The sequence below is a fragment of the Camellia sinensis genome, chromosome 15, assembly GCF_055761805.1.
Source record: "Camellia sinensis isolate YWXY chromosome 15, ASM5576180v1, whole genome shotgun sequence".
NCBI classification, from domain to species: Eukaryota; Viridiplantae; Streptophyta; class Magnoliopsida; order Ericales; family Theaceae; genus Camellia; species Camellia sinensis.
In genome coordinates, this window is record NC_138975.1 from 55113129 (window position 1) to 55127698 (window position 14570).

General features: G+C 36.9%; 1 protein-coding gene across 1 annotated transcript; it reads left to right on the forward strand.

The window, feature by feature from the left end:
* Window positions 1-156: 156 nt before the first annotated feature.
* On the forward strand, window positions 157-846 carry LOC145813001 (uncharacterized). Its single transcript, XM_082908257.1, has one exon. It carries the CDS (start codon window positions 157-159, stop codon window positions 844-846), a length of 690 nt encoding a protein of 229 aa, XP_082764383.1.
* Window positions 847-14570: the final 13724 nt, after the last annotated feature.

A 14570-nucleotide genomic window follows, 5' to 3' on the forward strand; every position in this document is an offset into this window, starting at 1 on the left:
CGTTGTAAGGCTTGCCGGGGTGTGCATGAAGTACTGGTCCATGAGGTTCTGGTGTAAGAGGAGGGGTTGGGCCAAGCTAATATGGTCGAACAAGTGGGGCAAACAGAAATCCCGGGGCAAGCGAGTCAAGCTGCAATGGGGGCCCTAGCCTGAGAAATGGCAGGGGCCTTGAGGGAGTCGATGAACATACTAAGAGGAGAGAACCAAGCTAGAGAGAATGCCGTAGAGACGAGGGCGAGCTTTCTCACTAGGGAGTTTTTGCGGGCCAAACCGGATGAGTTCCATGGTGGCCTCGAGCCTAAGAAAGCGGATGAATGGCTCGAGCAGATAGTGAAGACATTTGAGATGCTTCACATCGAAGACAGTGAGCTTAGAGTGACTCTTGCGAGTTATTACCTCAAGGGGGATGCGGGCCAATGGTGGAAATACGCCAAGGACCGAATAGAACCGATATGGGAAGCCTTTGTGATGGCTTTTCAAGACAAGTACCTACCTCCCACTGCTAGGGAGAGGTTGAGGCAAGAATTTCAAGACCTTAAGCAACTCAATATGTCTGTGGTCGAGTTTGAAGTGGCATTCTCTAGTTTGTCCCGGTTTGCACTGGAGTTTGTAGTAACGGAAGAGCGCCGTCGCATTGAGTTTGAGAAGAAGCTAAGGACCAAAATCTTGTTCAAAGTTGCTGGGAACATGATCCGGAATTATGACCGACTTGTAGAAGCGGCGACACACGTAGAGATTATCGTGGAGGTCGAAGATGAGAGAATCCGAGGGTCAAGGTTGAGGGGTCAAGGGTCACAAGGGGACTATAGGCCCAACAAGAAGAGCAGGAACACGCTTACATCCTAGTCCCAACCGCAGCAGTCTAGATCTACCTTTCCCTTGCCTAGAGCGGGCCCGGGGAAGAGTGCACCAGATGGTTTTTCTTGTTTCAAATGTGGCCAACCGGGTCACAAGGCCCTTGCATGTCCACAGAAGGGGAGATGACAGCAGATGTTGCCACCACCACCACCTAACTGATCTCAGAGTCAGTCTCAAAGTAGGAGGTAGGGGCTTACTTGCTACCAGTGCGGTCAGTTAGGGCACATGAAGAGAGCTTACCCGCAGTTGGGAGGCGCATCTGGCGCATCTGGGTCGAGGCAGACTCAGACCCACCAACAGGCTCACTCAGTCCAGACTTCGCGAGCTAATCAGGGAGCCGCTTCGGCTCAGTCAGTGTAGTAACCCTATGCTCCGAGAGATGAGCAGGTTGATTAGAGGCCACAGGAGCGCGCGTATGCTGTTACCGCGCAAGAGCAGTTGCCGGGGTCCTCAGTTATGAGAGGTATTTTTGTTGTGTGTAGTTCTTTGGCTAATGTGTTGATAGATACGTGTGCGTCTCATTCATTCATATCTGTTACATTTGCGTCTGCATTGGGATTAGAGGTGGCACGGTTAGCGTCTCCGCTCAGAGTAGAGTCACCAGTCGAGGGTACAGTTGACTTAGATCGGGGGTGTCGTGATTGTGAAATAGAGGTTGTCGGGCATCGACTCTCGTTTGTTTTTGTGTTGCTAGATATGTCGAGTTTTGATATTATTCTAGGCATGGATTGATTGTCTTCGTATCGGGCAGTGATTGATTGTTTTCGTCAGGGGTCACAGTGTGCACCTCGAGTGGAGATTGTTTTTATTTTCTGGAAGAACGGGTTGATAGGGTCTTGTCGCTAGTTTTTGACCCTCGTAGTAGAAATGAGCTTAGTGGTCTTCTTGCTACTCTCTTAGATAGTGAGAGTTACGGGACTCGTGTTGAGTTGCCAATGGTAGTTTGTGAATACCCGGATGTATTTCTTGAGGATCTTACTAGTTTGCCACCCCACCGGGAGATCGAGTTCACCATTGACTTAGTTCCTAGAACGACACCAATTTCCATGGCGCCGTATAGGTTTGCACCCGCGAAGTTGCATGAGTTGAAGATTCAACTCCAAGAACTTTTGGACAATGGTTTCATTCGCCTTAGTACGTTGTCTTGGGGAGCGCCGGCTCTCTTTGTGAATAAGAAAGATGGGTCGTTGCGGTTGTGTATTGATTACCATAAGTTGAATCGGGTTACCGTCAAGAACAAGTATCCTTTACCCAGAATAGATGACTTGTTTGACCAACTTAGAGGGTCTTGTTGCTTTTTGAAGATAGATTTGAGGTCACGGTACTATCAGTTGAGAGTCCGGGAGGAGGACATCCAGAAAACGGCCTTTCATACGCATTATGGCCACTGCGAGTTCCTTGTAATGCCATTTGGGTTGACTAATGCACCGGCTTCTTTTATGGATTTGATGAACCGAATTTTTAGAGAATACTTGAATCATTTTGTGGTCGTCTTTGTGGAAGATATCTTAATTTATTCAACCTCCGAGGAAGAACATGAGGCTCACTTGCGGGTAGTGCTTAATTTGCTTAGGGAGTATCAGTTTTGGCTCACCGAGGTGAAGTTTTTACCTTTATTCCCTAATGGATGTTGGTTAATGTACTTAATTTGTGTTAGGTTATTTCAGGGCGTTACAATGAAATTAACAAAAACATTTGAAATTTCATGATAGATGAAAAGTAATATCAAGTTTTATGAGATTTTCTTTTTTGTAAGCAAACTTTCCCAATTGGACTTTTTCTTGATTCTTTGGACACATTTATATGTACTTATAATTTTTTTTCTTGGGGCTAATGCCCACACAAATTCTACCGGCATATATATAATCACTAAATTATATAAATATCACTCTTATGATATTTTTAGATGCAGCATTATTAATTAGCCATTCATAATTTATAAGGGTCGTTAGTTTAGATTGTAAATTTAGATTAGTTGAATTGAATTTTTATTTTTTAGCCAACTAATGCTATAAAAGTTCAAATTAATTTGGGGGTAAAGGTAAGAAGTTTTGACATGTCTCAAACCGAAAATGACATTTGTTATTTTTAACTGTGAGTGAAAGCTTTAACATAACATATTAATTAAATTCAAACTAAAAATGAAACCATATAATATGAAATATAAATGGATTAGATTAGTATCGAGGTAATGACATAAACTGAAATAACACGATATAATGTCTACCTTGCATAGGCCCCCCTAAATTTTATTCAAATTTGAGGGCTTGTACCCTAGTCACTTCAACTTGAATACTTCCATATTTGTAAAGATGTGACCGAATCCAATTAAGGAAATCTTCCACAAAAATAGAAAGTTCACCAAAATCAAAGTTTTTGAAAAACAAAGGAAGCAAGAATCCAAGCCATAGTGATATGACCTTCAAATATGAAATTATATCAAATACGCAACATGTGATAAATAAATCGTGAAGATATATATGTCAAGGATGGAGAATATGCCTACACACTCAAGAACATATAAGAAAAATGAAGAAAACTCATCAAATCCACAACACCCAGCACTATAAATGACAAGATTAGGTAAATAAATGTATGATCTTAGATGTTATAACTAATGCATGCAATCACCACATGAACTTAGAGACCTGAACATGGTACAATTTCATCAAAACTAGACTTTTCATGTAAAAATCAAAGAAAACAACTTAAAGACAGATTTAAACACGTACATACAAACTAACTTGGACCAAAATGCATGAAAAACATCCTAGTAATCATAATATAAAGATAAGAGGGCATGTATAATGGAAATACATAGAAAAAGTGATCTAAAACTACATTAAACTAACCATTATCAAAGATGAAAACTATATTTAAAAAAATGCAGCAAAATGGTGAGAAAAACTTTACTAACTTTTGATTTGGGACTCAAACCGAAGAAAACAAAGAAAACTTTACAAAACAAGGGCTCTGAGTGCTCTCCTTATGTATTCGAACCTTTGGGCTCCAGTAGGCGGGCCTTGGTGACTCAAGAATAGTGTTGAGATCTTTCAACAAAAATAATACATTCATTATCTTATATTTAATGTGTATAATTCCAAAAGGGAGCTTTTTTGATAAATTCTCTTTCTAAAAGTTTTATTTCATCCGACCTATATTCTTTTTTATTATTCCATTAGGTCCTATTTGAAGTAAGAAGACCAAAACACTCCAAATCTCTTCTGCCCCCATTAATGTTGATATTTAATGTTGATTGTCATTATATCTTCACTCCAAAAAAATGCATTAACTATACACCATTATTTAATATTGATTTATATTATACACAAAAAATTAAACATGATTTTTTATTAATTGTCATTATGTTTTGGTAATTCCCATGCATCATTGCTTGTCATTATGTTTTGGTTGTTTCTATGCATCCAAATGTTGACTGTATGTGATGACGTTGATGTTCACATCAGATGATGTGAATGTGAATGTTCACATCAGATGACTTTGTGATAAAGGTGATGTTAAGGTTCACATCAGTATTGCATTAAATTAAACAACCACAAGTCTCAACTTTCATTGAATATAAATATGACATGAATGTTCACACTAAAACATATGTATGTGAATGTTCATATAAATTCTGGAATATAAATGTTAATATTATGAATATTAACATTTGTATTCACATTCATATATTTTAGTATGAACATTCATGTCATCTGATGTGAATATTCACATTCACGTCATCTGATGTGGACATTCACATCATCACGTACAGTCAACATTTGCATGTATAGTTAATGCATATCAACATTAAATATAAATGTATAAGAGTCTAAGAAAATAGTGTAAATTAAGAAAAAAGACCTTATGGAATAAATGTATAAATACATGGGACTAAGTGAGTTATAAATTTCCTTCATAGACTTCTTGGGTTAGAACACTCCTAAATAGAATTTATCAATAAAAACGCCATTCCAAAACCATTTCAATTCAAATGTGGGTTAATACCTTTTTATTTCTAAATTTATTAGTATCGATTTATTCACAATGTATTTCTCATCTTTTGTTTGATAAGAAAAAGAACAAGAAAAGAGTTGGCTAATATATATTATACATTGAGGTGTTATCAAATTAAAGAGATTTCTATGTTTATATTATATTGTTTTGGGCAATTCTAGTTTGTGACTAGGGATGGTGACTCAAGAATACTGTTGGGATATTTTAATAAAAATAATATTATATTAATACATTTATTATCTTATACTTAATGGCGATGTTTGTTTGGCTCTTAAGGAAGAGAGATTGGACTAATAGTTTGTGGGATCCACCTAAAGAGTGTTTAGTTGGGGATATGAGTGAGAGGATCAACTATTCCCTTACACTAGTAATCCCCCCATATGGTAGGACTAACAAAGTTATGGGAGGGTTGGGATTAGAAATTGAGTGAGAGGATTAGTGAAATTTTAAATAATTTTTAAGCAAAAACTATATTTTTTAGAATAAAAAAAAAATTATAATATTAAAAAAATACTAAAACTTAAAAAATATTAATTTTATATATTAATACTATCTATAGTATTACTAATCCGGTGGTATACAAACAAACACTCTTTATCTTACATCCTCAACTTAATACCACCACACTAATAATCTCCTCATTCAATCCCATTATGCTTTTAATCTCCTCCATCCTATAGAGCCAACCAAACATGACCAATGTGTTTAATTCCAAAACCATTTTAAGTCAAATGTGGACTAATACCTTTTTATTACTAAATTTATTAGTGTCCATTATTATGAAATCTTTTTATTAAAACAGTATTTATTCACAATGCATTTATCCTCTTATATATATATATATATATATACTCTACTCATTTGATAAGAAAAAGAGCAAGAAAAGAGTTATCCAATATATTATACATTGAGGTGTCATCAAGGTAAAGAGATTTCTATGTTTATATTATATTATTTTGGGCAATTCTAGTTTGTGATTGGGGATGATTTCTATGTTTATATTTTATTATTTTGAGCAATTCTAGTTTGTGATTAGAGATGGTCATTTTTCCCGGCATTGCTCCGCACTCGTATTTCCAGCCCCGCACAAATTTTTCCTGCCTCGATTAAGAAGTAGGATGGGAATGGATTTTGGTTCCCTTGTCCCGTTCCACCTGAACCCCACCTCGATTATATTTATTAAATATATTTATATGTATATAATATATATAATATATTTATTTTTCATTATAATAAGGTTAAAACACTAAAATATTATACTTAATATTATTATTTTTTATTTATTTTCTATCTTATATAATATAATTCTAATTAAGTATAAATTATTATTCGTAATATACTATATTATCTATAATTTTTATTTTATTTTCAATTTTCAACTTACAAAATTAACCCATCTCCTGCTCCGCACCTGCTCCACTTTCGCCACCCCCGATTTGCCTCACCTCCGATATGATATGGGGCGGGGGTGTATTTCTATAAATCCTCCCCAAACGTGACTTGTAACCAACCATATTCGTGACTTGATTCAAGCCTCCTAGTGGTCGTGAACACTGGATGAGGGGCGTTGTGTGTAACTTGAGTTTTAACTTGGAACTGCTTCACCCTAATTGTGTCTCCAGGAGGAGAGGAAAAGTAGTTTTAGGACAGTGACAATGCGACTCTGAGTCTCACAACTATTTTCCTATACTCTTATTTTTGTCTATCTATATTATTATTTATGTCATTGTTATGATAATATTTATGTTAAATATTTTGTTTATTATACAGCTAGACTAACAATCCAAACCGCTAGGCACTAACAATATTGTTTTGTTAGTCTAGCAAAACAATAAACATGAAATTAATCACAAATATTATGATAACAATGATAAGAAAAAATAATATAGATAGACAAAAAAACGAGAATAGAGAACATAGCTGTGAGAGTCTGAGACTAGTGTTGTCACTATCCTAAATTGTGTTTCCTCCCCTCATGAAAGTATTACTAGAGTAAAACAATTTTAAGATGAAATCCAGTTTGCTCACAGCATCCTTTGTTTAGTGTTCATGACTATTAGAAGGTTTGAATCACATCACAATTCAAAATTGTCCAAAATAACAATAAACATGTGAGTATTATATAAAGCAATGTCCTTTCGAGAGAATTATATATCCAACACAAATGGTTTAGAGCTCTTTATAAGGAAGGATTTCTAAGACCAACATAAAAACTCATTTATAGGCCTTAACTAATAGGGTTAAATACAAAAATGTAACTCATAAACTTATAATGTAAGAAATCAACCCCGTAATAAAGTTTTTGTAATAACCACATAAATCTATGGAGAACTTACGTATAGATCCTAATAGATGAGTTTGTTGTCTAATAGATTCTATGATAATTAATGATATTTTTCATCAAATATTATAAAAAAAAATCACTAATTGTAAATTTTTAGCGACAGTTTGAAAATTTTGTCAAAAAAATGTTACTAATTATAAGTTTTAGCGACAGTTTAAAAAAATTCGTCACAAAAAAGTCACTAATTTTTAACTTTCAGCAACAATTTGAAAAAATCGTCATAGAAAAATGTCACTATAAAACTTTTAGCGACAATTTATAAAAACCGTGGTAGAGAAATAGTCACTAATTGTTAATTTTTAATGACATGCAAAAAATCCTCACAAAAAATTATTTTTAGTGGCGATTTTACTAGGACTTATTTTCAATAGGATTTGATGGGAATTAAGTCAAATTATTAGGACTTATTGATAATTTACCATAAATCTATTAATATTTACTTTTATTAAATTATCCCGATTCGTTTTAGGACCAAAATTTGGAGATAAGTGTGTGTGGGAAGTGTTTAGTAAGGCAACGCTTCGGTATGTCATTTGAATCGATTCTTTGAGAGATTTGAGGGTGAAATATGTAGGTAAGGAGAGTTAACTTAAGTCTTGTATATGCACATCGAATCTGTATATCACATTGCCACAACCAAAATAAAGTAAAAACTCTAGCAAAACTTGATCTGCATGTATACAAACAAAAATGTGCGACTGTAGGCTTAGGATGCGTGGCCATACTCATGAACTGCTGTAATGCCCCAAAAATATGAAAACTCGGACTACTCATTCCACATTTCAATCACATACATTATTCAATCACAAACGGAAGCGTAAATAAAATCCCATACATCTGATAATCATAATGTTTTATAATATTACCAAAACCATAACACATGCATGGTACATTCACTGATTCAAAAACCTGAGTCTATAGTATGTGTTTGATGAAAGCTAATATCTAAACTACCACAGATTCATGCCTTATTGACTACAAGTTTTTAAGGCTATACTTAAAAGTGGGTCTTAAGCCTAATACACATTAGTCCAAGGCTTACACAAAATAAAACACAAAAAAAAAAAAAAAGCAAAAAAGTGTTCAACTCCGACTTCCTCCCAAGCTATCCCCTTAGCGGAGGCATACCATTAACACCTGAAATGTTTTTCATGTAGTGTGACAATCCTACTCTGTGTTATGCTAATTAATTATGCTTATAATTATGAGGTTGATATGATTTTGAATGCTAATTATATGATTATATGTGTTTTTGAATTTCTATCTGTTTACCGCAGGAAAATCTATTTGATTTTTTGTTATAAAATTTAAATTGAAGGCCGTAGAGGTGACAGAAACTGAAACTGATTGTATTTTTGCGATTAGCATTTTAGAGCCTACGGTGAAACGTAATTAAAAATCGATTTGGATCAAAATAATTATATTAAATCAATTAAATTAAGTGCAATTGGTTAACCTTAATTGAGATGGATTAATTTAAACTAATCACTTAGTATATATAAGGGCCAAACACACTTAAGGTCATATTATGAGCTTAAGATCTGAAAATACACTCTAGAGAGAGAGAGAGAGAGAGAGTGAACCGATTGTAGAGAGAGAGAGATAACTCAATTTGAAGGATTTAGCTCAAGCTTGGAGAAACTAGGAGGATTAGCTCAAGAATTGGCTACAATTGGAAGAGTTGAAGCTCCTAGGTGAGTAATTGAGTTCAAATTCATGAGTTTAAATTTATAACTAAGTGAATCCAAGCATGATATGTGACTAAGAGCAAGAATTGAGTTGAATGAAATGAAATTGGAGTTGTATATGTATGCATGTTGCATTCACTATGATTATGTTCATTTGAGCATGAAACATGAAGGATTGAGTACCAAATCATACATGCAATCATAGTTTTGATGAGCTTCATGATTATAAGCATCATTTGTACCATTTGAAATGGAATTAGAGTCAATGAGTTACATGCATGCATGATTCATGAAGGTGTGTAGCTTAGTTGCATGTGTTTTGAAGTTGTCAAGAAGAGTATGGAATATTTGAGAATTGGATCATGGTTTTAGACAATTGGTCTCAAATTACCTATGTTCCCATGTCATGTAATGTCTTTCCATGTTTTTGTACCAAAAATACGAGTTTTGAACCTTTGGAATCAAGTTTTGAACTTCAAACATAGATCTGGAAATTCTAGAATTCGTCATGTCTGCTCAAGCGGGGAAAGTACTGCTTGAGCATAAAAATAAGCTCCTAGAAGTTTTGTAGACATTGATGGTCACTCGAGCGAGAAGAACTGCGCTCGAGCACCCACTCACATGTTTTGACTCTTGGCACGAGCGACAAAAGTCACGCTTGAGCGCAAAAATGAGGCAACCAGTACTTTTGCAGACCAAAGGGGTCTACTTGAGAAGGAAAAATATATGCTCGAGCAGAGAGCCCTGTTTTAGAAATTTTGAAAAGTTGTTTTATGTTCCAAATTCCATTTTCTTTTATTTCTAAACATTCTTAGGCACACACTGAGCATCCTAAATGAATTAAAGAACATGAAAGTAGCCCAAGAACGTTAAGCAAATTAAATAATGGATCGAATTGTATTATAACCCCAAGTGTTATGAATTATATAGGGTCAAGTACGAGGACGAGTCAAGCACTAGAACACTGTGAGTAATATCTTAGCAAAGATATTTTTGTATATGCATTATTTTCTAAATGATGCCTATGTGGTAAGGTTCTAAACTTTTGAAGTGATATTAAGAATTGAAAAATCTAGAAATCCCCTAGATGTTGATTTGTGATTATGTATCAATTTTAAGCAGTATATAACAATTCCAATCAAACAATCAAGACAAATCGACACAATGATTTTACGTGAAAAAACCACAATTAGACACTTCCAATTGTGATAAAAAAATCACGGGCAACAGCCACAAAACAATCCACTAAGAAGATATAAATGAATTACATAGGTATACTCTCAGTTACCTAGCGAATCCACGCCTGAATTGAACCAACCTCTATGTGCCTCTTCCAACCCCATCTTCACCTCGGAATTGTTTTGACGATGAGCCACTCCGGAATCCACCAAAGTTTCAGACTCGAATTCTTCAGAATCCACCGAAGAACAACTCTCTCTTTTGTGTAGAATAAACAAACAAACCTTTGATGTATGCTTCATAAACCATGAGTTAAATACTCAATAAAAACATCAAAGAAAACTAGCAAAATATCCCCAGATATAAACCTTAGAATCCAAAAAGAAGATCTGGAGGACTTATCCAAGTTTTAGGAGAAACCCAACTACTTATAGAAAACCAAACTAATCCTAGTTTTGGAAGAAAACCAATTCCTTATAGAAATCTAAGAATCTGTGTTCGCGCGGTCCGCTCGAGCGTGAGACTTCCCGCTCGAGCGTGAGACTTCCCGCTCGAGCGGAGGCTTCAAAATTGTGTGATTCATATAGGCTTCACGCTCGAGCGGAAGTTTCCACACTTGAGCGTCGAATCACACCATCCAGTACTTTTTCAGGCGAAACAGAGATGCTGTGGGCTTGCAATCCCCGCTCGAGCGTCACTTTCCCCGCTCGAGCGGGACGACCAAAATTGGAAAATCTGGAAAACTTGATCCTATTACAACCTCGGTTTTGATCCATGGAAATTGACAAAGGCACGATTCGGGCTGGATTCGCATCTAATAAACTCATACCCTTACTGAAATAAAAGGTGCGAAAACAAATACAACTGAAAGGAGTTTTGTCAAACGAGGTTGCCAAGAATAAAACCTAACAATCTCCCCCTTTGGCAATGCCGTGACAAAACACACCTAACAAATAAAATCCTAAACACCCCAACCCATTACAGCCAACAAAACCTGTAACGCCCTCAAAATAAACCCATAATAACCATAACATTAACATGCATTTATAAAAGAAAACGAATCATTTGAGTTATTCATCAGAGTATTCTTATTGAAAGACATCACATGTAACATCTTGCAACATCAAAATAAATGCCCTAAGGGCTTACATCTTTCCAAGCTAACACTTGGACACAAAAAGGATGAGTACTAACTCATTTACAAGTTAAGCCCTAGGCTTGAATGTTTACATGAAATCTCAAAATAACAAAATAAAACATATAACTAAAGACAAGTCTTCAAAATCCCAAACATCAAATCCTTCCAGGCTAAGTCCGTGGAGGTAGCTTATCACTTGAACCTGAAAATGATGTTCCCATAAAGGGTGAGCCACAGCCCAGTAGAAAAATACTAAACCAAATATAAGCATTGAATAAAGCTATAGCATTCAATAGATGGTTAACCAAGATAATCAATTTTATCATTAAACAGTCTCATGACACTAATGTCTAAGACACATTTCACTTTCCATTATTATCAACATGGCTCAGAACCTGGCCAAACTTACAACAGTGAATTATATATCATATTCACATTACTTCCAATATCAACAAAACAAATGAGACTCATGCTCATATCAAAACACTTCATACTTCCCATTTGATACACATTTTAGTGTTGTATCAATAATCATGTAAAAACACTTCAATATAATAAGCACACATAAAAATGGTGCTAATGGAGTCCATCCCCTATCTCCTCCCAAACAAAAAATCCGGTTTAGAGGTCCATCCCCTATCTTCCCCTAAACCGTGGAGTACATCCCCTATCTCCTCCCAAACAATATGCATATGCAATGCTCAATCAATACATGTAATTTCTGTATTAATTCAATAGTCTAAATTTATGACTTAACAAATTGATTAGTTTCAATTTTCCCTAATCCGCATGCAATGTCTACAACAAGCACGACTATCCTCCACCGATAGCCCAAAACAGTTATTTCTAGACTCGAAAAATAAATATACCAACTACACCATTTAATCAATAAATTCCCCAATTTCATGGATTTAACCAAATTCCCCAATTTCCTTGAATTAATTACTCAAATCAATTTAGCAATTCAACTAGGGTTTTTTTTTTCAAAATTTTCAAAGTGTCCCCAACCTATCAAAATACCAAACTTAGAACAAAGCATATAAAATGGAGTAGGAAAATCCCTACCTCGAAGAAAATAACCCGTATGGAGAAGATGGAGATGAAGACCAAAGACCAACGTGCTCCAAATCCCAAGTTTCTCAGATTAAAACGAAGCCCTCAACTCACTCTAACTTTTTAATAAAGGATCTAAGGTAGAAACTCACTCTAAGTAGATCAATCGAAAGAGAGAAGGTGTGTAGAGGGAGAGAGAGAGATAAAAACACTCCAGGGGCGGTTTTTAAAAAGTTATGAAGGAAAAGTAGGTCAAAAAGTGATCCAAAAAGTGAAATCACGGACTGATATAATCGACTCTACGCTCGAGCGTGAAGAAAGCAGCTCGAGCGTCGATTGCACCCTTCCAGAAGTTTTGCAGGCGCTGGTACCCGCTCGAGCGTCAAACTCCCCGCTCGAGCGGAGGAGCAAAAACAAGGGATCACGCTCGAGCGTAAAAACTACCGCTCGAGCGGAAGAACTGCAGAGCAAAATACTAGGAGATGGAAAATCACGCTCGAGCGTCAAAATTCCCGCTCGAGCGGAGAAGCAACCACGAAGGGACCGCTCGAGCGTTAAAACTTCCGCTCGAGCGTCAAGGCCAAAATCTGGGCATCACCTATTGGCATCTAAAATCAACCAACCTGTAACAGACCCGCCCAACACAACCTATACTTCAAATCCAAAGAGATTAAAGGACAACAACAACCAATAAGTAATGACAGGATCCACGGATCCTAAGTCCGGATACAATAATTTAAAGAGAAAAGACCGGGGTCGCTATAACCTCCCCTCCTTAAAAGAATTTCGTCCCCGAAATTAAGCACAAGGTTTCGAAAACAAGTTTTTTCTCAAATACCAACAATATGATAACTCACTAATAAACAACTTGACCCAACACCGGCCATTCCATCTCTTAACAAAGAGGCATGCCACAATATGAAAAACAACCATATATTTCAACCTGCATTAACACTATGCAATTTTCTTTCAATTTCAACAATTTTCAATATATTCAATATATACAATGTTCCCTTAAACTTCCATTTCGAGGCAAGTTCCAAAATATTTCCATTAACCAAAACATTCTAGATGTTTTACAGCTTAAGACATATATAAAAAGCTTTAAAGTTCGACAATATTACAAAATCTAACTACAAGATTACAAATCAATAAACATGTCCGGATATTTCTCGCGGACCTCCAACTCACGTTCCCATGTGGCTTCCTCCACCCCGTGATATTTCCACAAAACTTTCACCAAAGGAATGGTCTTGCCTCGCAAGACTTGATCCCGCTTATCCAAGACCCTAACCGGTCTCTCCTCATACGAGACATCCTCATCAACTACTAAATCGGTCCAATCCAATACATGTGATGGATCCGGCTCATACTTCCGAAGCATACTCACATGAAACACGTCATGTACTCCGGACAACTGCGGCGGCAAAGCTAAACGATAAGCAGTCTCGCCAATCTTCTCAAGGATCTCAAAAGGACCAATGAATCGAGGGGACAACTTCCCACTCTTCCCAAACCTCATCAATCCCCGTCTTGGTGATATCTTCAAAAAGACATGATCGCTCACCTCAAACACCAAAGGTCTCCTCCTACGGTCGGCATAAGATTTCTGACGACTCTGGGCTGTAACAAGCCTATTACGGATAAGCTCAACCTTCTCCGTCGTTTCCCTCACTAACTCCGGACCCAACAGAGGTGCATCACCCACCTCGGCCCAACAAACAGGAGACCTACACGGTCGGCCGTATAAGGCCTCAAACGGTGCCATACCGATACTAGACTGGAAGCTGTTGTTGTAGGCAAACTCCACTAATGGCAAGTGCCTCTCCCATGACCCGCTAAAGTCAAGAACACAACCCCGAAGCATATCTTCAAGGATCTGAATAGTACGCTCGGACTGCCCATCAGTCTGAGGATGAAAAGCTGTGCTAAAGGTCAACTTAGTACCTAAGGCGCTCTGCAAGCTCTGCCATAATCTGGCAGTAAAACGAGGGTCCCTATCGGAGACGATCGTCACTGGAACCCCGTGCAACCTCACTATATCCCGAATATACAAGTCGGCAAGATGATCTACTGAATCTCTAACGCGCATAGGAATGAAGTGCGCCGACTTAGTCAACCGGTCTACAACCACCCAAATAGCATCACTGCCCCGCTGAGTCCTCGGAAGACCTACAACGAAGTCCATAGTGACATGCTCCCACTTCCACTCGGCAATAGGCAAGGGTTGCAACAAACCCGCTGGCCTCTGATGTTCGGCCTTCACTTGCTGACAAGTAAGGCACTTAGACAC